Source organism: Felis catus, chromosome B4, assembly GCF_018350175.1.
Source record: "Felis catus isolate Fca126 chromosome B4, F.catus_Fca126_mat1.0, whole genome shotgun sequence".
NCBI lineage: Eukaryota > Metazoa > Chordata > Mammalia > Carnivora > Felidae > Felis > Felis catus.
Window position 1 is genome coordinate 82,349,618 of NC_058374.1, and position 24,508 is coordinate 82,374,125.

At 38.4% G+C, this 24,508-nt stretch overlaps 1 protein-coding gene and 1 long non-coding RNA gene across 3 annotated transcripts in view; one reads left to right on the forward strand and one right to left on the reverse strand.

The window, feature by feature from the left end:
- The window catches only part of LOC101090953 (SAP domain containing ribonucleoprotein), a 55,180-nt gene that overhangs the window by 24,635 nt on the left and 6,037 nt on the right, over window positions 1-24,508 (reverse strand). For both annotated transcript variants that reach the window (XM_003988857.5, XR_006600772.1), the window contains exons 2-9: window positions 19,054-19,153; window positions 17,344-17,390; window positions 17,064-17,131; window positions 12,777-12,828; window positions 11,647-11,720; window positions 11,175-11,203; window positions 8,764-8,789; window positions 7,552-7,620 (exon numbers count right to left, since the gene is read on the reverse strand). In XM_003988857.5, coding sequence (XP_003988906.1) covers window positions 7,552-7,620; window positions 8,764-8,789; window positions 11,175-11,203; window positions 11,647-11,720; window positions 12,777-12,828; window positions 17,064-17,131; window positions 17,344-17,390; window positions 19,054-19,153 — 465 coding nt within the window. The remainder of the gene's footprint in view (window positions 1-7,551; window positions 7,621-8,763; window positions 8,790-11,174; window positions 11,204-11,646; window positions 11,721-12,776; window positions 12,829-17,063; window positions 17,132-17,343; window positions 17,391-19,053; window positions 19,154-24,508) is intronic.
- Window positions 636-1,978, forward strand: LOC109501620. Its single transcript, XR_002743903.2, has 2 exons — window positions 636-738; window positions 1,690-1,978. It is a non-coding gene; the product is annotated as an uncharacterized LOC109501620 (long non-coding RNA).

Sequence of the window (24,508 nt, forward strand, 5' to 3'; positions counted from 1 at the left end):
AGAAGGAATGCAAAGACGTAAGTGGGGGTGGGGTGTTTAGCTGGGGAGATAGCGAAGAGTAAGTTTTTTTCTTACTACAAACTTCCTTACCTCTAGTTCTTTAGGTATAAAATCAGGTAAGAAAAATAAAATGAAAAGGTATAAGATCCTTAGTGTTCTCAACCACGCACCCTAGGGAAATACAACCCTCTACCAGAAACTTCTCAAAGACCCAACTTATAGGAAACAGGGCAAAACACCAGCCATAAATGCTGACAAAACATCAAAATTTTCATCTTGCTTCCACAAATTTTTAAAGTTTTTCTTCTTCAAGTGTTCAATTTATATTCCTAACACTTCTTATCCAATTTTTCCCTCACACACAGCTAGGTAAAAACATGTTTAAGGGTTAGAATATAGATGGGAGGGTAGAAGAAGAAACAGAGCAAAGAAAAACCTGACTCCTATTTCTCAAGTTAAAATTGGAATACATTTTCAAGAGCCCTGGGCAGGACAGAGAAAAATTCCATTCTGCCTCTTTGCTCTTCCAAATTCCTATAGCCAAGTGGCTCAACAGCAGTTGAATGGCACACATAATGACATCATTGATTGGAACTATAATAGAAGAGAGTGAGAAGAGCGGGTGGTGGGGGGGAGTGGGAAGGGAGGGAGGTGAAGATGTATTTGTGTTACAGACAAAAGACAAGTTCTGTTCCTCAGCAGGGACAAATGAAGAACCAGATGAGGGGATAAACTGAGGTCAGAGAGTTTTCCCTATTGTTTCCTCTTTAAACAGCTCCTTCACCACTCCCTCAAGGTTTGTTCCAATGGGCGGGTGGAGAAACAGCAGTTTTTATCTTAGAGAAGAGGCAGGGAAAAAAATGGCCAAATATTCATTTTCAAATTATTATTAAATAGAAGAAAATTTTAAGGACTGGTTAAATTTTAGTTGGGCCCCAAAATGCTCCTAAGAAATGCCGGAAACTAACTATGTGGGGTTCATCTTAGCTCTTCCTGAAATTCATCCTGACAGCCACTCTCAAATGCTATCTGTACCATATATAAAAAACCCATACAAATCTTTTCTTGTGGGTTAATGTAAGCTCAACATAATGTAGTTTTTCAAGTGGAAGAAGCATTTTTGGGAAAATGCCAATCCAGGATGAGGTGTGCGATGTTCCCCCCCAAACCCCTGCTCAATGAAATACAATGTCTAAGTAGATCTACAATTAAGTTCTTCCCATCTACAATCCTACTATATGCATTCTTCTTGGTCTCATGGGGCCCCATGAGAAAGGCTAATAGAGAATTAAGTAGTGTACTTGGCCTAGGTACTGCTACTTGAGTATATTTGGATGGAAAAGAATCCAAACCCACTTAGCAGGCTACTTTTCCAACTTATCTTGGGATCTAAATCTTCTACCACTACCTTTTTAAAAAATATTCTACCATTTGGTAGAATGGTAGAATATTTTCTTATTCTACCATGTTCTTATAGTACCATGTTGGCAATGTCCTATGCGTGGCCCCACAGTTCTTCCTTTGGAAAAGGTTTGTATACATATACCTAAACTCTAACAATTTATAGACTCTCTGAGAAAGCTGATGACTATGACTAAATCCATAGTGTGAACTTCCTTCTCTCCACATCCCTCTATACCAAAACCGAATGCTGAGGAGGAAGAACAAACATTTCTTCATTTATTTCAGGTGGTGGAAGGGAATATAGACAGAATCAAATAGGCCTTCCAGAAGAGACTGAATGGAAACCAACCCACCATCATTTAGCCACAGTGAAATCTGTATGCTAGGAGACACTGATGCTCTCCTGTGCCTGGAACTGACTCTTTGTCCCAGCTGCTTCTCTGATAGCTCAACAGATTTCAGTGACATCCTCAAAAAACAAGGAAAGTCCAGTATCTCTCTCACTCTGATGTGGTTCATCCCCAAGCAATGGTGAGCAAAAACGTGTAATTACATGAAAAGTTCATGAAACTAATCACTGCCTAACAATCTTCTAACTACCAGCCTCAACAATAAGACAATGATCAATGGAGGGATATTTAATTTTTTAACCTTTTTATATTCGGACACTGTATAATAACACAGACCATAACCATCAGGGAAGAAAACTGGCAAAAATCAAAACACAGGAAAAGCAGCCTTTAGGGTATACAGGCCTCAAGGTAACTCATTAGGACAGTGACCTTAACACAAGCTACAAAGTAGGGAAATCTCAGTAAAATGCCAGCACAGAAATAAGGAAGATATACTAAGGTCAATAGGGATAAAAGATGCCTATAGTTTCTACTACTAATTAAGAACCAAGAAGCAGTAACACATGCCCCTCACATGTGGGGGAGAAGAGTATAAACTACATTTCAGTTTTCTGCTTAGTGCCTGAGTTTCAGTTTTGTTTTGTTTTAATACTTACTGAGCTGGATGTTCTATAACTTCCTAAAGTATCAAGTTTTACTTCCCCCAAATATGCCAATGTTTGGGGAGAAAAAATGAAAACAAAACAATCCAAATTAGCTACATCACTTAACACCATAACTCTAAGCCCAGAGTTTTGATAAAACTAACGTCCTATGACCATCACCTATTAACTGAGCTGGCTTCCCATCTATTCCCTCTATCCATCTCTCGCTCCTTTCAAAGATGAGTTTCTTACGTGCCAAGCCGAGTCCTGTCCTTCACCAATAGGACTAACCCAAACACTACTCCTCTTAGGAGACATGGAAAACTGACAGAGAGAGGGGGGAGAAAACAACAACAACAACAACAACAACAACAACAACAACAACAACAACCAGTCAAGCACAAGACTGAAAACCTAGCTGGTGATCAATCAGAACCAACCAGGCAGAGGTTATTTTATCTGGGTTTTGTTTTGTTTGAGGGGGTGGGAGGTTTCTCAGCCCATAGTCACCATGAGGCTTATATGAGAAAAGGCATGCCATTCTATCCTCAAATAGTCCAAAGAGTTGGAGGGGACAATTTACAGCCTCTTGTGTAAAAAATGTCTATAAATGCCAGTGCCATTCTTTGCCCTGTCACTTCCCATTATCCTAAACCAACAGGATTCTATTCACTGAGACTTGAGCTGGAAACATGAACGGACAGGCCTTTCTTGGGCAGGGGGAAAGGAGGAAGATGATGGGGGGGGGGGGGTGAGGAGGGAAGCCAGATTTCTTTAAGTTTCTGTGTACTGCCTAACATGTAAAGTATACTAGTGGAGATGAAAGCTGAAATACACGAGCAGTCATGCAAAAGTCAGCCTAAGAAGAATAGCAGAGATTTAGTTTCTTCAAATTTGTAACATGCTCAAGATGTAAATCTAAAATATAAAGAAAAAATGATCGAATTGTGACAGTTAAAAAAAAAAAAATCAGTCATAAACACTATTGACCCATGGCTCACTTCCTCTCACACGCTTTCTCTTTATCATATACACTGGTCTATAGAGGAATCTACTGAAGAGAAACCAGCAAGCAATCTGGGATTTAAGCTGGATCAAGCAAACACAAACCCCATGCAATGGAGATAACAGGAGGGGGGTTTCTCATTGCCTTTTTCAGAATACTAGGATGAAAAGAGAAATCTCTACACTACCTGCTAACTTCCACTATTTGCATTTTATCTAAATGAATGAGATCTGTGCCTAGAGAATTATAAAACTTGAAAGATAGATGACCAAATTATATTAGAGGAGGCTATACTGGAACCCAGGACCCCAGAGTGAGGCGGCCAGAGTATGCTGATCTGGCTGTTCCATAAATACAAACTTAATCAGGTCACTAACCTTGGCCAACCAAATACTAAGTAGCAAATCATCTCTGGTGATAGAGAACAGTTAAGCACAAGATTCTGAACCAAACAACTCTCACTGAGAATGCAGCCAGTTGCAATTTGAGGATCTGGATCTAGAACAACTAAGTTCTGAGGGAAAAGTTACTTGAAAAAAAGAACACTTAGTCCTTCTTATCTCTTACTACTCCCTCTCCTCCAATTTCTCTCCTTCCACATTCACTCTGAGGTTGCATGTATATATTTTAATGTTTATTTTGAGAGAGTGCGCACATTGCATATGTGCATGCAGGAGGGGCAGAGAAAGAAGGGCAGAGAGAGAATCCCAAGCAGGCTCCACAAAGTCAGCACAGAGCCTGACATGGGCTCAATGAAATCATGAAATCATGACCTGAGTGGTTATTAAGAATCTGTAACTGAACCAACTGAGCCACGTGGAGCCCCTAAAACTGCTTATCTTCTATAGGCACTAAAAAATTCTGGGCTACAGAGACAGTGGTCCAAGTATGTGGTCTGATAAAGAATTTCTATGATACTTCCAAGTGTGAAAACTGTGTGAGATATAAGGTAGGCTTGAACTGTCCAATATACATGTAGCTATTTAAATTTAATTAAAAATTTCAGTTTCCAGGCACCCCTAAAAATTTTAAGAAAGCTCTCTCTGACCAAGAGATCAAGAGTCACATGCTCTACTGAGTGAGCCAGCCAGGTGGCCCAAATGAATTAGAAATTTAAAAAACCTTGGGCACCTGGGTGGGTCAGTTAAGCATCCGACTTGATCTCAGCTCAGGTTACAATCTCATAGTTTGTGGGTTCAAGCCCCACGTCAAGCTCTGTGCTGACAGTGCAGAACCTACTTGGGACTCAATCTTTCTCTTTCCCTCTCTCTACACCCTTCCACCACTCACACTATCTCTCTGTCTCTCTAAAAATAAATTAATTAATTAAATTAAAAAATTTTTTAACTAGTATTTTGCTACAGAATTTAAGAAAACTACTCTAGAACATATGTATGACAATGACCGTTATCTGAAAACGGAACTCATAAAGTGAGAGTTTTACCAATTACCATTATCTGATTATAACCCTTCAAAGATTAATTTTTTTAATTATTTTTTTAAGTTTATTTATTTTGTTTTAGTAATCCCTACACCCAGCCTGGGGCTGGAACTCACAACCTCAAGATCAAGAGTTGCACACTTTGGGCAAGAGTGCCCGACTCTTGACTTCAGCTCGGGTTATGATCTTGTGGTTCGTGAGATGGAGCCCCACGTCAGGCTCTGCACTGACATCCCGGAGCCTGCTTGGGATTCTCTCTTATTCTCCTCTCTCTGCCTCTCCTCTGCACACACATGTGTGGACTCTCTCCCTCTCAAAACAAACATACAAAAAAAAAAAAAAAAAAAAAAAAAAAAGAGTTGCATGCTAGCCAGGTGCCCCAACTCTTCAGAGATTTAAAATAGGAACTGAAATCTTATCAGTGATGAACTAAAACACAAAAGTTAATTACCTCAATTAAAGTCATAAAGCCAGGTGGCCAACAAAACTAAGAAAACAAACATTTATTAAAGATCAAAGTGTCACTACTTTAGATAATTTCATATACGCATTTCCCCTTCACAAACAGTGTTAGGTAGTTTTACTAGTGTTACTAGTTTACTAGTGTTACTCCCAGTTTTACAGAAGTTTAATAATTTGCTCAAAGTCACAAAGTTAAAAAATGTATTTATTCATGCTTTAGCTTCTTCCTATGGACTAAAAATGAAAGCAAATCAAATATGGAGAAAGATTCTAGGTAAATGAAGTGAAACGGCTGATATCCCTGTAATGAAATACTATGAAAATAACTCAGGTGGGCAGTATAAAGTGAGGGGCAAACTCCTCTCAGGAATGTACCCAAATGAGCTACATAGCTGGAGATAGTATGTTCAATTTTGTTAATTTTAATGGAACACACAATTCTCTACAGTGAAGTTACTGCTGAGATTTCTTCCAGGAACCACTTTGCTTGGAAGCTTGTAACTTTTGAGATATTCTCTTTGCATACAATTTCCATTTATTACACTGATTCCAATACGATTCTCAGACACCTAGTCTTCATATACAAAAGGAGACAGATAAGAACTGAGGCCACAGATCCAAGCACCCTTCCCCTTGGCTATCGAGCAAAACACAAAAGACTTGGTTTATTATAATTTTTCCCAATTAAGCTACATGTGGTTTAAGAATCACACACTCTGCCTACTCTCAACTCCTTTTTTTTTTTTAATTTGAAATAGGGGCACATGGGTGGCTCAGTCAGTTAAGCAGCAGACTCTTGATTTCAGCTCAGGTCATGATCTCATAGTTCTCGTGAGTTTGAGCCCCACAATGGGCTCTGTGCTAATAGCACGGGCCCTGCTTGGGATCCTCTCTCTGCCTCTCTCAAAAATAAATAAACATTTAAAAACATAATAAAAAATAAATTAAAATTTCACATAAACTAGTAAATACCCCTACTGAACACCCAAGGTCTCAGCATCAAGCTGGGCACAAAGACCTGATGTTATGCTTCTGGTAAACATAAAAAACGTAACCTAAAAGGAAGGAAAATGGAGCACACTTTTGTCTGAGAAGCCCCACTGAGTCACAAGTGTTTACTTTTTAGTGCTCAATTTTTCTCCTGAGCAAAAATGTAACAACCACTGTCAGTATTTTCCAATAGATTTTCAGAGAGTTAAATGTTTCCATACTCAAGTAAGAAATGACTTTTTTTTAGGTTTATTTATTTATGTAATCTCTACACTCAACATGGGGCTCAAACTCACAACTCTGAGATTAAGAGTCGCATGCTCTTCCAACTGAGCCAGGAGGCGCCCCAGGGACTTTTTTTCTTTTGACAGTTCTTCTGGTTTGAAGTAGTCTTCCTTAACCCTGTCCCCATTTCAACAACCAAGAAACATGCTTTCATTCTCACAGAACAAAGATTAAGAGACTACCTGCTCTAGGCAAAGGAGAATCCTCAGCATTTTCGCCAATGTGCCTGGCAAAACTCCAAATACAACAATGCCCTGTAGAACTGATTGCACCACACAGCAGGTGTTATCTTGCTTAATAAACTCAATAGTGTCTGTTAGCAGAGGAGCAGAAAGAATGAAATAATTTTCTCGTTTTTGTTCCAGGAAACCTTCAAATTTTGTTTCTAGGTACCTTTGATCTAAAGACAGGACTGTCATCTCCTGTTTCCATTATAACTATATCAGAAGTTACAGCAGATGTAGCAGGTTTTTAACATCATTGAATTCAACATCCTAACCAAGAGAAATGCAGACCATGTTCTAACTGCCTGAGTGAAAACTGAAAAAAATCTGCAGGGGAAAAAAAAAAAATTCGCTATGTGAAATAATTCCTGTAATGCAATCAAAACTCAGTGAGAGGAGGCCCCTGGGTGGCTCAGTCAGTTAAGCATCCGACCTCAGCTCAGGTCATGATCTTATGTTCAATGATCGTGAGTTCAAGCCCTGTGTCAGGCCCTGCACTAACAGCTCAGAGCCTGCAGCCTGCTTCAGATTCTGTGTCTCCCTCTCTCTCTGTCCCTCCCCGCTCATGCTGTCTCTCTCAAAAATAAACAAACATTAAAAAATAAAAAAGTCAGTGAGAAGAGGTGATAGTCAAAAGACTTCATGAAATGAAGTGCTGAATAGCTTGCTATATTCTCAGGACAGTCATTTCCAGTCTATGTAGCCCCCAAGCTGTTCTAAGGTGGCAAAAACAGTACTTTACCTTTCTGGAGATTGAAGAGACATTCAAACCAAATCTTTGAGCTCTTTCCTTTAGTTTATCAAGGTTAACCTATTAAAAAAAGGCAAAGGGGGAACCCATATTTAAAAAAATCAAAACAGAAAATACAAAAAGCAGAAATTATAGTCCAAAGCTAAGAGTTCAATTAAACCTACAATATCAAAGATACTCTATATGTGCCAAATCAGGAAACTAAGCAGCACCCATCCATGCCATTAATTATTAAAAGGCCTTTTCTGGAATGCAGTCAAAGATTCAGCCCAGCCTCCTTCGTTCATCAAAGGTGGCAAGAGCCTCAAGAGTGTTTAAAATCAAAGTAGGCCAAACACTGCCTGAAGGAGCAAACAAATACCTAAATAATCACCTCCAAACAAGTCTATTATTCACAGTTCAAAATCATTAATTCCTATACATAGCCTTTGCAATAGTTCTTAACTCTATACCCAGCTCTCATTACTTCAGAAACCAAATCTACCACCAGTACCCAATTCAATTCTCTTCCTTTTTCTTGGAAGCCTTGATATACAAAACTTACTATCATAAGGATATGTGGGACATTTCATTACTACTACTACTACTACTACTACTACTACTACTACTGCAACTACTGGTACTACTACATTTCAACTTCACTTATGATACTACACTGTAATCCCAAACAGGATTTCATAAAGTCAAACATCATCCACCCAAAGTATTTGTTTTCATTTTCTAAATATGCCACCTAATCACAATGGTCCAGACATATTCTAGTATTCCTTATTTTAGGATTTTATATTTAATAGGTAGTGTTGAAAAATACCAGTATCTACCAACAGAACTCATAAGTTGCTTCCACAGATTCACTTGTGGTAACTAAGAATCAGACATTGTCCAAAGCCACTGGATAAGGCCTAAAACTACAGTATCCTAAAACAAAGAATTATATGGATTGTCCTGTAGCTAACAAAATCTATTCATTTTTTTCAAGAAGAATGATAGGAAGGAAGATGTCTATAGTGACTCTGAAGATATGGCATTTTCCTGACCTCTAAGTACTCAATTCATTTTATTTAGGACATAAAACACTATATTGAAAACAGTCACCAAACTCATATGATCTCAGAGAGTCCTATGATCTGGGGAGAAGTTGTTTCTAACTTTAAAACTAGAGTTGAGATTTCTCTCTCAAGGTATAAAAAAAAGATGTCTTACCATAGGCTTGGCATCAGAAGACAGGCCTAAAGAAGAAAATAAAAAAAGTTTTATTTAACATTTTAATTTTTTTTAATGTTTATTTTTGAGAAAGAGACAGACAAAGCAAGTGCAGGGGAGGAACACAGAGAAGGAGAGACAGAATCCCAAGCAGGCTCCGTACTGTCAGCACAAAGCCCAACACAGAGATCATGACCTGGGCCAAAGTCGGATGTTTAACCAAACCACCCAAGCGCCCTGGTAGAGCCACTTTAGAAAACAATTTGGCAGTTACTCAAAAAGTTAAACAGAGAATGTACCATATGACCCAATAATCCCACTTCTCACTATACACTCAAGAGAAACGAAACATACATCCACACCAAAACTTATATATGAATGTTCACAGCAGCATGAGCTATAGTAGCCAAAAGTAAAAACAACCCCAATGTCCATTAGCTGATGAATGGATAAAATGTGGCATATGCATACAATGGATAATTATCCAACATTAAAAAGAAAGGAAGTACTGATGCATTCTATAATGTGGATGAACCCTGAATACATTATGCTAAGAAGCCAGTCACAAAAAAACTATGAATTGTACAATTCTATTTATATGAAGGCAAATTTATATGCACAGAAGAAAATGAGTGGTTGTTTGGGTAGGGGAGGTGGGAGGGAATGGGAAACAATTGCTAATAAGTACAGGGTTTCTTTTTGGGGAGATGAACATGTAAAATTAGACTGTGGTGATGACTGCACAATGCTGTGAATATATTTTTTAAAAAACCATTGAATTATATACTTTAAATGGATAAGCTATATGGAATATGAATTATATTTCAATAAAGCTGTTAAAAAAAAGAAAGACGGGTGAGTGAGTGGCTCAGTTGGTTAAGCGTCTGATTTCGGCTCAGGTCACTATCTCATTGCTTGTGAGTTCAAGCCCCACATCAGGCTCTCTGCTGTCAGCACAGAGTCTGCTTTGGATCCTCTGTCTCATTCTTGCTCTGCCTCTCCCCCGCTCATGCTCTCCCTCTCAAAAATAAACATTTAAAAATAAACAAACAAATAAAACAAAACATGTAGTGATAGTGGCTAGAATTTTGCTAGTCTTTTTAAAAAGCACACCAAAACACTAGATCTTTGGAGGACATTTTCTTAACACACTTTAAACTGACAGATCACTAGGAAGACTAAATTAGATTAAGATATTACATTTAAAATTTAAGTCTCTAGAATGTGGACTTTATTCTTTTTGAAAGTAACTTTTTCCTGGGGCACCTGGGTGGTTAAGTAGGTTAAGTGTCTGACTCTTGCTTTCAGCTCATCATGATCTCATGGTTTGTGAATTCAGGGCTCACTGCTGTCAGGGCAGAGCCTGCTTCAGAGCCTCTGTTCGTCTCTCTGCCCCTCCCCAGCTTACACTTGAAAGAAAAAACAAAACAAAACAAAATATTCTCTCTCTCCCTCTACTCCTCTCCCGTTTACACTCTCTCTAAAATAAAAAAATTTTAAGAAGTAACTTTTCCCCTAATTTATTACAAGATACATATTCAATGTACTAATTTTAAAAACATAGACCAGCAAAAAGTCGTCACTCAAAATTCCACCAATCAGAGACCAGGAGCAGTAACAATTTAGTATATATTCCTCCAACCTCTATTCCTTTTTATATTAAAAAATTTTTTTAATTTTTATTTTTAAGTAAACTCCATGGTCACATGTGCGGCCTGAACTTACAACTTTAAGATCCAAAGTCACTTGTTCCACCAATTAAGCCAGTCAGGCAACCCCAACTTTTTTCTATCCATATGTGTACTTCTACTACCAAAAGGGGAATATACTGCAAATACAATTTTATAACCTGTTTTCACTTAATATTTTTCTGACAAATTTTCTTCAGTATCACTTTAACATTTACATAGTCTTCTACTATATACTATGGTACACATTTATTTAACCAATTCCCTATTGTATATTACATTGTTTCCAATTACCACTAAAAATAATACTGTGATAATCCTTATGGCTAACCAAGTCTTTAAGCATATCCAAGATCATTTCCTTGTAAATTCCTAGAAGTTAAGACTGCTGAAGCAAAAGAACTCTGTTCTTTCACCACTCACATAAGGCAGAACACCGGACAGGTACACAATAATTACATGCTGATTTGAGACACCAGAATAAGTAGGGAAAGTAATAAAAAAATGAAACTTCTCTAAAGATGTCCAAGAAGACCAAAACAAATGTTGGTACTCCCTCCTATGCTAAATTGCCTGGGAAGGCTTAAGTTTTACGTAAAGCAAAGAGGTGAATGCTGTAACCTCTTAAAGGTTTTCTAAAACTAACAAGTTTGCCTTAATTTGTTGTGACAGAAAAGTAAAAATATAAAGACAACTTTCTCATTCGAGTCTCTGTACTCTTACCTTTTGATGGAACTGAAGAAATCCCAAATCTGTAGAAAGAAAAACAAGTTAAATTTTAGGAAGCTGTTCACACTCCTGGTTGTCTGTCTCCGTGTCAAGTGTACATATGGCACTTCTTGCTTGTGATCTCAAGCCTTGCAATCATTAGCTAATTCTAACAACCTCATGAAAGAGGTTCAGTTTACTCTTTTTCTCACCAAGAGCCCACAGAATAAGCTAAAAGGGAGCCTTATCAAAATTGGGGGAAGTCAGTTTCTGACTTTCACCTATTAGAAAAATTCTGCTTGATAAGACCCAATCTATAGCTACTACATCCAAATCAGGAGAGATGTTCTGAACAAAGCCAAAAGAGTATTTCTTTTCAGCAAGGTCTCTATTCTACTTAAAACCAAGAATTATATTTAAAATCTAGGATCACGCCTCCACCTTCGTACTATCACTATCTCAGATCTAAAAGGCTCAGGACACTCACCTTGCTGCCCGAGCAGCTTTTTTACTCTCTAAGCTCACAGGTACATTGAATCGCTCAGCTCTCTTCTGCATTCTCTAGGTGATAAAAAGACAAAAGAAGTGGAAGAGAAAAATTAATTTCTGGTTTCCTTCTTTAAAGAGAAAAGTTGTTTAGAAGAGGGTATCTTTAGAACATCAGAAGTATATTTCATAAGGTCTAAACTGAGAATACTGACACCCCTAGAGGATATCAGGTTGTATTCACCCAGGGCTTAACTCAACAGCCTTTTCCAGAAAGCAAACACAAAAGACTATTATTACATTCATGTCCTCAAAAACAAAAGGAAAGGAATAAAATAAAACCCACATTCTGCACGAAGCCAAGAAGACAAAAGCTGTGTTTAGTTGACCTTTGAAAACGGATCAAAGGAACAGCTTGGTTCCAACACTAGTAGTACTCTTTCAGTTAGAAATGAGGCAGTGTTGTCCTATGCCATCTCTACTTTAAAGGTACCAAAACAAAACAAACAAAAAAACCCCCAAAAAACCCCATACATCTCAACTGGAACCTAACTTCAGAGATCTTGACACAAAGTCCAGAGACATTTCAGTCTTACCAGCTTTCCAGTAGTGACATCTTCCCTTATTTTTCATCTTTTCCAAGGTACAATCCTCCCAAACTCTAATCCTAGTTTGCCAACATCTAAAGAGAGATACCACTAAAGCCTTAGTACTATATACAAAAAGACTAGGGCTTCAAAGATGACTATGCCAACCCAAATATTTTCCCAAAGGCAGGTGGTGGCAGAAAAATATATCAATACCAAAACCTGTCAATACTGATTTTCTGCGTATGAGTCAGTTCTTTAAAGTGATGATACAGATAGAATAAAAAGAAGGGTGCTTGGGTGGCTTAGTCAGTTGGGCGTCCAACTTCATGATCTCAGTTTGTGAGTTCGAGCCCCATGTCAGGCTCTGTGCTGACAGCCTGGAGCCTGCTTCGGATTCTGTGTCTCCCTCTCTCTCTGCCCCTCCTCTGCTCATGTTCTGTCTCTCTCTCTCTCAAAAATAAATAAACATTAAAAAAAAAAAAGTAAGAAACAGAAAGATATATAGAAAGACTGCTTTTCTACTAGGGAGCAGAATACCTACCTCAGTCTGTGGTATCTCAGATGTAATTTTTACCACTTTCTTCTCTGTTGTCCTGGAAATGAAAGAAATTTTTTTTAAATCAGAAAACTTATTAATATTCTAACCCTAAACCTTAGAATGTAGAAGAATTCACCTGAATCAGGTCTTCTGTCCCATTATCTCTCCATCATCCCTTAGTCCAAAAAAATATGAAACCCAAGAGAACCTCAGTTTCTTGAACTGCCATCTATTGATGAGTTCAAATAACAGACTAACCTACTTTGCTAAATAAAGTATTAAAAAAATAGGGGCGCCTGGGTGGCTCAGTTGGTTGAGCGTCCGACTTCAGCTCAGGTCATGATCTCACACTCCGTGAGTTTGAGCCCTGCATTGGGCTCTGTGCTGTCAGCTCAGAGCCTGGAGCCTGCTTCAGATTCTGTGTCTCCCTCTCTCTGTCCCTCCCCTGCTCATGCTCTGTCCCTGTCTCAAAAATAAATAAAAACATTAAAAAGAAAAGTATTAAAAAAATATATCAGAAAAGAGGTATATACAGTGGGTTGAAGAAAAACACTCAAAGGACACCAGAAACCATTTCATTTACTTTAGGAACTTTAAATTTACTTCCGGACTAATGACTATTCCTCCAACCCTCATTTAAATGGCAGCTCTCAATTTTCATCACGACGACGATTAACAAGTGTTATTCTACAAGCTCTGGTTTCCTTGTGTTACAAATCCTTTATTTCTCCCATGGGAACTGTAGCTCCAGCTAGAATAGTCAAAGTGAGACAAATAAAAATGCCAAAGGGAGTGGGAAGAAAAAAGGCTATGGGGAGTTTGAATTAGGAAAACATGGTAAGCTACTAGTCAAAAGGTTTAACAGAAAACAAAAGAGGGGGGACCATAGGGGTGGGAGACAAAGTTCGGAAGTACCCAGGATAAACGGAAGGGCATTAACCCTCCACCAAACAACTCCCATAAAACTGTGGGTCATAACCAGTCTCATTAAGGTCCCTCATTTAAAGACATGGACAGCCTTTGTTCCAGTATCCCGGACACTTTTCCCATTTGATGCCCTGAAAGGTAGTAATGGTTTAATGGCATTTTCAGAGGAAGCAATTCTGGAACAGGAACTTACTCTCTCCATCCTTTTGTTGGAGGTCCCTGAACTGACAGATAAGCAATGGGTGCCCCCTGCTGACCATAACTACATCCTACAATATTTAACTGCCCTGTTTGGGGATGGAGGGTGTTGGTGAGGGGTGGGGAGGAGATCAAACTAGAAACAAGCATATTTTGGGAGAACCTCAAGCCAAAGATGAAGCAAGAAGATCTCCTTTCGAATGTTCAAAGCACCTATATTAGCCCTGAATATTCCTACTTTAAAGAAATTCCTGAATTCTTCCCATTTCCTGGTCATTCTTCCTTCTCCAGCTCTCTGTCTTGTTCTGGCAGAAAGGGTCACTGAAGTGTAATGTTTTACTTGAAGTCCAATGCCATTAAGACCTCCGCCAACCTCAAGCTAATGACTTTCTTCACATTCCCATCTTGAAGCACAATTACTGCAGTACACCTCGTGGTAGAAAGGGAACCCCAGAGAGGAAGCTTCCTTCTGCTGTGTTCCAACTCCTTCAGGCACAATTAAGCTCAAGCCATAAATACACATCACATTTTGGAACTCATGGGAAATTTCTTCTCTTCACTGAGAAATTTCTCTCCTACTCATAGGCACATACAAGACATCCTCCAAACTTCAGGGACCCAGAACCTTTCTGTAGTCTAACCACAACTATCCCTCTAAAGAGCAAAATCACCTCCCCAAACACACACACTTTCAAATTCCTTGTTTAGAAATTCATTAATAAAATCAAAGCCCTCTAAATGAAGAATTACACATTTTACATATTCTAAGGATAATGAAACTTCTAGAATTTTCAAACTTCACTGTTAACCCACACAAGCCAATTATCACTGTATTTACCTCATCTTCTTTCTTACTCTAGAAGTCCCCAAAACATCAGTACTTTAAAGCTATTCTATAGGGCGCCTGGGTGGCTAAGTTGGTTAAGCGTCTGACTCTTGATTTTGGCTCAGGTCATGATCTCACAGTTTGTGAGTTCAAGCCCCATATTGGGTTCTGTGCTGACAGCATGGAGCCTGCTGGGGATTCTCTCCCTCAAAAATAAGTAAGTAAACTTAAAACTATTCCATAAGCCATTTCCTTAAGGTAATATATCTAAACATAAACCTCCTATGATGGAAGATAACTACATGGCTTTAGAAAGCAGTATTGTTAGACAAAAATGCACATCCCCTTGCAGCAAATCCACTGCAAGGAGTTTATCATATGGACATACTTGTGTCAGTATAAAAATAGTTACATAACAACATTCATCACTGCATTTTTTGCTACTATGAATTATCTAAATTTCCACCAATAGGAAACTGATGAAATTACTGTTTATCTATAGGATGGAGTACTATTAGCTGCTAGAAAGAATAAGGTTCTAAATTGATAAGTATTAAATCTGGGTGATAGGTATATGGGGGTCTATTATACTATTCTTGTAACTTTTGTATATACTTGCAATTTCCATAACAAGCTAAGAGAAAAAAAAAAAGACCTATCACTTACAAGGATAATTATCCTTATTCCATACAGCTGATGTGAGGATTAAGCGACAATACACGTAAAAATGCTTATAACCCTGCCTAATATACACAGTAAAACCTTGGTTTGCAAGCATAATTTATTCAGGAAACATGCTTATAATCCAAAGCACTAGTATTTCAAAGCGAATTTCAAGAACCCTTGGCTCAGTTGTGATCATGTGACATTTGGTGTCACATACTACTTGTATTGCAAGCTATTGCTTGTTAAGTTAAAATTTATTAGACATGTTTGCTCATCTTGTGGAACACTTGCAGAACAAGTTACTCACAATCTAAGGTTTTACTGTAACTCACATTTAAATAAAAACATTACATGTAATGATACAAAAAGATCTCCAGATCTGAAAAAAAATCAAGGAACCCACAATATGTCTGGTGTGTGTATGTATCTGTATATACACAAACTCCCCATATAAAACATTCTAAGAGAATATACTGAAAACCTCTGGGAAGTCAGATGCGGGTGGGAACAAGAGGTACATAATTCTCTATTTATATACTCCTCTACGTATTGTTTGATTTTCACTAACACATATATGATCTCTTATAATTAACTGCATAAATATAGCTACGAGGAACAAAAATTTTAAAAAGGATTCCACTGTTACTAATGTGGAGTATAAAATGGCCAGACATTCATAGGAAGAGTCCCCCAGAAAGATGTTTGTGATCAACCTTTTTGTTTGTCTGTCTGTTTTATTATCAACCTTGTGGGATACATAAATCAAGATCTACTTCCCACTCTAGTACTTTGGCCTCCCTTCCTCCATTGTAAATCAAAAAAGGAAGAGAAAATATAGTGTTACCCCAGAGATATAATCTCTGCTCAGTACCCTCCCTCCTTACAAAATTCCTTATACACAGAGAATCTATATGACTCTCTATATGGAAAAAGAATCACCTATTATGGTGCTACCCCAGAGGCTAGAACTAAACTCTGTCTGGGCTTGAAGTCTCCTGGTCCTAATTATCTATTACATAACCCAGAGACAAACTACTTTGCTTCACTGGGACCGTGTACTTAAAATGAATTAGACTCTTCTGAAAATGATCTAATGAGAAATGAAAAAGACAATGAGAGGGCACTTAGGTGGCTCAGTTAGCTAAGTATCTGACTCTTGATTTCAGCTCAGGTCATGATCTCATGGTTCATTAGACTGAACAGTGCAAAGCCTGCTTGGGATTCTCTCTCCCCCTCTCTCTACTCCTCCCCCGCTCACTTACCCTCTCTCTCAAAATAAATAACCTTAAAAAAAAAAAAAGAAAAGAAATAAATAAAAATCGAATGGAAATGTATAAAAGGTAAGCAGAGTAAAAGACTAAAACCCCTCCATTAGGGAGCCTGGATGGCTCAGTCGGTTGAGTGTCCGACTTCGGCTCAGGTCATGATCTCACAGTCCATGAGTTTGAGCCCCGCGTCGGGCTCTGTGCTGACAAATCAGAGCCTGGAGCCTGTTTCAGATTCTGTGTCTCCGTCTCTCTCTGACCCTCCCCTGTTCATGCTATGTCTGTCTCAAAAATAAATAAATGTTAAAAAAAATTTTTTTTTTTTAAAAAAGGAAAAAAAAGACTAAAACCCCTCCAAAACCCAGAACTGTCTGCCCTATACTCAGATCATAAAAAAGGGATAGTTACATATCAACAGTTTTCTCAGGGGGTTCTTCCTCTTTGATAGGCAGTTCTATGGGCTTTGGTTCTTCTTCCTAAAACCAAATGAGACAATGGTTAATATAAATCAACAGTAAATACCCATCAATAAGAGAATATGAGAACTCAAAAATGAACCAATTTTTCAGAATCTTCATTCCCCCTCTGTGCTCCCCTAGCACATTAGCATTTGAGCCCTATAATAATTGATGTTAAGCAATGTGGCCAAGGTAGCAGCCACACTGACTAACCTTACTCTCCAACTCACCTCTGTTTCATCTCCCAGTACATCTTCTTCATTTGCCTCCTCTTCAGCTAAAGAATATTAAAATATTCAGGTCAAGCCCTGCTAAAAAACCATCTTGATCACTGTACTTAGGCTAGAATTGTAATCATTCTGCTTTCCCAAAATAAATTCAATAATAGAAGGTAAAAATGATGCTCTTAAAATTTGTTCCACATGGAGAAAATAAAACAGTATTCTCTAACATTAATACAAAGTTGAACTCCAGCTGGACTGAAAAATTGTGGTGAGGTCAAACGACAACACTAGTAAAAAGTAATGTGGGAGAATATCTTTAAGATTTAGCGGTGGGGAAGGATTTTTGGAAAAAGCCCTTAAGCAAAAGTAATATATGAAAAATCACAGATTTTCCAAAACTAAGCAAGGACACCATGGAAAAAGAAACAAATGACAAAGAAGGTACTTGTGCCTAAAACCAACAAGGGAATAGTTACCAGAATGTCAAATAAATGTCTGCAAACTAACAAGTGAATTATGGGAACACCAACAGAAAGACAGCAAAGGAAAAAGCCAAAAAAAAACATGAACACAGCAAATGTCCAAACGTTTTAATAATTAAAGGAAAGTATATTGAGCCAGCAGATTAGCAAAAATTAAGCCACTTGATAAAATAGTTGCAAGTTCAGGTGTGTGGAGGAGATACAAGAACCCTCATGCACTGATGATGAGAGTGTAGATTTACAGAGCAATTTTGGAAAACAATTTGTCAATGCTTAATCACACCAAATATACATTTATAAATAGATATTAATTAGCAATCCCATTCCTGGGTATAAACTCTCACAGAGAAACACAAAGGAACATGAAAGTAGGCCAGGAGGCAATACAGGTGTCTATCACCAGGTGAATTAAAGTAAAATGTGGTGGATTCCATACATGGTAGAACACTATGCAGGAATTTGAATTAAAAGACTAGATGACCACACAGCTGCAGGCCATACGAATAAGTCTTAAAAAGGAAAAAAAAAAAAAAAAAGTACTTAGAGAAAAAAAAGCAAGAAGGCAGGCTATGGCCTCATTGCCAATTCTATAAAAATATTGTATTCCAAAACAACACTACATGGTTTACAAGGACAAAGACAAAAATTACATATCAAGCACATTAGAATAGATGCCTAAGGGAGCTGGGGTAAAAGAAATGAGAATAAAAGGGAATAAATAAAAATTACAGCAGGGACTTGTACAACCGGGGATAATAATATGCCTTAAATAAAGCGAGTTTTGTTTTTAAAAAGGTGGAATTACAGAATGTCAGAGCTAGAAGGGACCAGAGATTACCTAGGTTTATGAATTTCAAGGGTGGAAACATTTGTCTCATTTCATAGATCAGAACAGACACCTAATCATGTAAATAGTGACTGTTCAAAGTGACAGAATAAATTTGTCATAAGAGGATTCAGAATTCAAATCTTCCCATTCTCAGTCTAACGATACTTGTTTTCCCATACTTCCTTTTAAATAATTTGCTGAAATAAACTTAGTGTCTTAAAAAAGGGGGAGGGGTGTATTTCTTTACATTATAACCACTGTTTTAAATGATCAAGAGTTTTCCTGACACAGTAAATTAAGAGCTTACATCACCAACAACCTAAAAGAAAAAAAGAAATCTTCATACGGCAGAGCCTAAAAATTAACCCCCTCACTCATATTACTCTGCCTCTACAAAGCACTCACCATGCTCTTCAAGATATGCCTGGAGCCTGTTGATGAGATCTTGTTTTATTCCCTTGGTCTCCAAACCACGAGCAAGACATTCCTGCTTTAGTTCAGCAAGCTGAGAAAAAAGAGTAAAGCTTTTCCTTAGTTAACAGAATGAACCTGGTGATTTAAAAAAAAAAAAAAAAAAAAAAAATTACTTCTCACAATAAAGAAAAAATGAAAAGTTCAATCCAAAACTACTGCTCCTAACTACACCAAGCCTCCAGATCCACAAAGATGGTCCACTTCCCTGTAACAATAGTCAATATACAAAAGGACTTTTCTAACAGATGGTGAAGAGTAAGTGTCCTACTTTAATAATAAGAATAAAAAAATGAATCTTTAAGTAGAAAATCTAATTATCTAAAAGCAGATTCTTCTTACTATTATCCCAGATCCTTTACTGCAATCTACTATACACACGTATACAGGCCTGACCACTGAAGAATTAGGTAGATGTGTTAGCTACTTTAATGTCAACAATCAAAGAATCTAGTCAAAGTGGAAAAAATATCTAATGGCATGCCATAGGGTTCTGTGGAAGAGTTTTAAATTTTTTTTAACGTTTATTTATTTTTGAGACAGAGAGAGAGACAGAGCATGAACGGGGGAGGGTCAAAGAGAGGGAGACACAGAATCCGAAATAGGCTCCAGGCTCCGAGCTGTCAGCACAGAGCCCGATGCAGGGCTCGAACTCACAGACCGCGAAATCATGACCTGAGCCAGTGGGCCGCTTAACCCAACTGAGCTACCCAGGCGCCCCAGAAGAGTTTTAAATCAGTAATTTGACTAAACAAGCAACAAGTATGCTTATCAACTGTGCAGACAACAGGAGGAAGGATCAATGGATTACTGACAGAACTAAGGGGTGGGGAGGGCAGGGAGGAGATCTCTTCAGAGAGAACGAGCCAAAAAGAAGATTCAATTTAGAAGGAATAGGTATACCTATAATTACAATTATATTCAAAACTTAAATTGTTCAAAAACCAGATAAGGAAGATCTGACTCAACAATAACTCTAAGGATACAGACCTTATCATTTTAGATGATTACAAGTACAAAGAGAGTTAACAGTATGATTTGCTGCCAAAGTAATTCCAGGTTATGGTAACTGAAAAACAGAATCTATATTATTAAGTGATTATTTATTTGATTCTTATTTTAAGAAGTATAATGACATGCGGATCCAAGGAAAACAAGCAGGAAAAGGAAAGCTCCAGAAATCCTATATGCAGATCACTGCACAAATAGATGTGCACTGAAAGAAGACCAATAAGAAGTCAGAAAACAGATCCCTATAGAAGAAAAAACTTTACAATTAAGGGAATATGCTGGCCATCTCTAGAAGGCTTTCAACCAAAGGAGCATTTGAAAATGGAGAGGAGAGCTTTTTTCCTCCCCACGATGATTGGGCAAGTGGAGCATTCACTGAGCAGGTCAGGCAGGCAAGGATACTATGTGGAGAACTGTCCTACTCAACAAACCAACAGCACCCTCTATTGAGAAACATGGTAGGTAAATCACCCATTAAAAATGTGGAATGGCTGCACAGCATAACATGGCCTCTTTTAAAGTCACTTGGATTCAAATTCTAGCTTTACCACTTACAGCTGTATAACCTTGCATGAATAACTTAACCTCTTTGTGCCTCAGTCTCCTATGAAATGGGGATAATGCAATAAATAGTACCTATATCATAGAGTTGTTAGGAAGATTAAGTCAGTAAGTATTTGTAAACCATTTACAATAGTGTTTGACAAGCTAGTAAGCACTTCATAAGTGTTAAACACTGGGTGAAGGGTTAGACAAGATTAGAATCACTGCTTCTCAGATTTCTGAATTTCACAGATCAGTGTATTTTTTATTAGGCAGACTGATAGGGCTGCCAGCTTTTTATAATATTCCAACAAGATGGATACTTTTATAAAAAAACAATAAAAACTGATTACTAGAAAAAGGATCACACATTTGGATGGAGCACTGATGCCAAACTGCTAGAAAAAGTTTCTTTTCTTTCTTTTTTTTTTTAAACTTAGCTCATCACTAACCATTAACAGTTCATGGACCAGCACTGGCCTGCAGGCCATACCCTGAATAGTATTAAGCTAAAATCTAGACTTAAGTGATCTCTAAGGTCCATTTCTTAAGAATCTGGGTCTTTCCCACATCGGTACTTTGTTTCTTCATTTTCTTTCAGCTTCCTGGAGAACAAGGCTTTTGATTTTAGTTACAGTTTAAAAAGTTTTATTAGTTCCTTACAAAAGTACTGTTCACTGTAGAATGGTTTGAAAATTCCAAAAAGTATAGAAGAAAATAAAATCTTATGTAAGCCCAACACTCAGACATCTAACATTTTAAATATATCATTTGTGTGTATGTGTTTAGAAGGTGCTGGTTGGTTAGTTACAAAGCAATACAACTTCTTTATTTCTTTTAACCCCTTATCTTCCTCAGAAGCCTCCATTCCTTTTCCCCCTGGTTTAAGTAACACTTTTGGTAAATACTCAGACAATTCAAAGTTTGACTTGCTGGCTCAGTTGGTAGAATATGAGACCTTTAAAAAAAAATTTTTTTTTGACATTTGCTCATTTTTTGAGAGACAGAGCGTGAGTGGGGGAGGGGCAGAGAGAGAGAGGGAGACACAGAATCTGAAGCAGAAGCAGGCTCCTGCAACCCGCAAACTGTGAGATCATGATCGGAGCCATAGTCTGACACTTAACTGATTGAGCCGCCCAGGCGCCCCTAGAATATGTGACTCTTAATCTCAGGGTTGTGAGTTCAAGACCCACACTGCGCATGTAGCCTAGTTAAAAAAAATAAAATTAAATTAAAATTAGTGGCGCCTGGGTGGCTCAGTCAGCTAAGCATTCGACCTGGGCTCAGGTCATGATCTCACAGTTCGTGGGTTCAAGCCCCACATCGGGCTCTGTGCTGACAGCTGAGAGCCTGGAGTCTGCTTCTGATTCCATCCGATTCCGTGTCTCCGTCTCTCTCTGCCCCTCCCCTGCTCACACTCTGTGTTCTCTCTCAAGAATAAACATTAAAAAAAAAATTAAAATTAAAAAAAAAAGCTCAACTTTCTAACAAAGCTTTTCCTCCCTTCTCTTTCTTTTCCCAAACTGGATAGCATTTGACATTTGACATTAATCATTCATTCTCCCGATTTCCTCTAGTTTACAAATCTTGAATTTTAATTCAAATCTTTTTTCATCTGTTATCTCTCAATCTGGTTTGTACATTCTTTGAAGGCAGAGATGCCTTATATAATTTATAATATTTCATATGACAGGAACTGAAATTTATTTTTTTAATGTTTATTTATTTTTGAATGAGAGAGTGCAAGTACAGGAGGGGCAGACTGTCTGAAGCAGACTCCGTGCTGACAGCAGAAAGCCTGACGAGGGGCTCGAATCCACAAACCCTGAGATCATGATGGGGGATGAAGTCAGATGCTTAATTAACTGAGCCACCCAGGGGCCCCTCAACTTTATTTTATTAATCCATGGCAGATAAAGTGCTAAGTACTTTGTTTTTTATTTTTTTAATGTTTATTTTTGACAGGCAGAGAGAAAGAGAGAGGGTGCGTGTGAGCATGAGTGGGGGAGGGGCACAGAGAGAGGGAGACACAGAATTCCAAGCCATCAGCACAGAACCTGATGCGGGGCTGGGATTCCACCAACCGTGAGATCATGACCTGAGCCAAAGACAGACGCTTAACAGACTGAACCATCCAGGCCCCCACCTCCAACAGCACGAAGTACTTTGAATGTGATTTCCTCACTTAATCCTCACAACAAACATATATGATTAGTAGTACAACCCCACTTTATAAACTAAGAAATTAAGAAAATGCAGCTTAAAAAAATTCAACAATTTGCTTAACAATCACACAGCTAAAAAATAGTAGAGATAATATGCCAGCTCAGGCTCTTTGATTTAAGCTCTATCTTAACTACCAAGATGCTGGCACTGCTCTCATATACAAGCTCTATCACCCCGCCTTTTTAAAAAAATTTTTTTTTAAGTTTATTACTTTGAGAAAGAGCCAAGCGTGTACACGCACGAGCAGGGCAGGGACAGAGCAATGGAGAAAAAGAGAATCCCAAGCAGGCTCTGCACTATCAGTGAGAAGCCCTTGACGTGGGGCTTGAACTCATGAATCCTGAGATCATGACCTGAGCCAAAATTTAAGAATTGGACACTTAGGCGTGCCTGGGTGGCTCAGCTGGCTGAGCGTCTGACTTCAGCTCAGGTCATGATCTCACAGCTTGTGGGTTCGAGCTTCGCATCCGGCTCTGTGCTGACAGCTCGGAGCCTGGAGCCTGCTTCGGATTCTGTGTCTCCCTCTCTCTCTGGCCCTAACCCACTTGCATTCTGTCTCTGTCTCTCTCAAAAATAAATAAACATTAAAAAAAAAATTAAAAGAGTTGGACACTTAACCTACTGAGCCACCCAGGCACCCCTCTATCTTTTCCTTGCTTTCTCTCTTTCCTTGCTTTCTCTCTTTCCTTGCTAGCTCTTCTTCCATCTAACCCTGTGAATATTGATATTCACTAAGACTGCTTTGGCCTTCTTCTCATTCCATTTATATCAAAAGCTTTATTTTTAATATTTATTTATTTTTGAGAGAGAGAGCACAAGTGGGGTGGGGGGGGGGGGAGAGAGAGAGAGAGAAGGAGACACAGAATCCAATGCAGCTCCAGGCTCTGAGCTGTTAGCACAGAGCCTGACTCAGGGCTCGAACTCATGAACTGTGAGATCATGACCTGAGTTGAAGTTGGACGCCCAACTGACTGAGCCATCCAGGTGGCTGAGCCACCCAGGCTCTCCTCAAAAGCTTTTTCAATCTCAGAACCCAATCATTGGCAAATCCTGTCAGCTTCACTTTAAAATACAGTAGTCCCCCAGGGCACATGGGTGGTTCACTCAGGTTAAATGCCCATCTTTTTTTTCTCTTTTTTCTAAATGTTTTTCTTTATTTTTGAGAGAGAGAGAGAGCACACAAGCAGGCAGGGGAGGGGCAGAGAGAGAGGGAAACACAGAATCAGAAGCAGGCTCCAGGCTCTGAGCTATAAGCACAGAGCCCGACTTGGGGCTCGAACTCATGAACAGCAACATCATGACCTGAGCCAAAGTCAGACACTTAACTGAGCCACCCAGGTGCCCCAAGTGTCCGTCTTGATTACAGCTCAGGTCATCTCTCTCCCCTCTCTCTCTGCCCCTCCCCCCTTCAAAATAAATAAGTAAACATTTAAAAATAAAACAAAAACATAACATAACATAACATAACATAACATAACATAACATAACATAACATAACATAACATAACAGTAGTCCCCCACTCATTCACGGTTTTGCTTTCTGTGATTTCAATTACCCTGGGACAACTGTAGTCCGGAAGTACATGATCCTCCTTCTGACACTTCATCA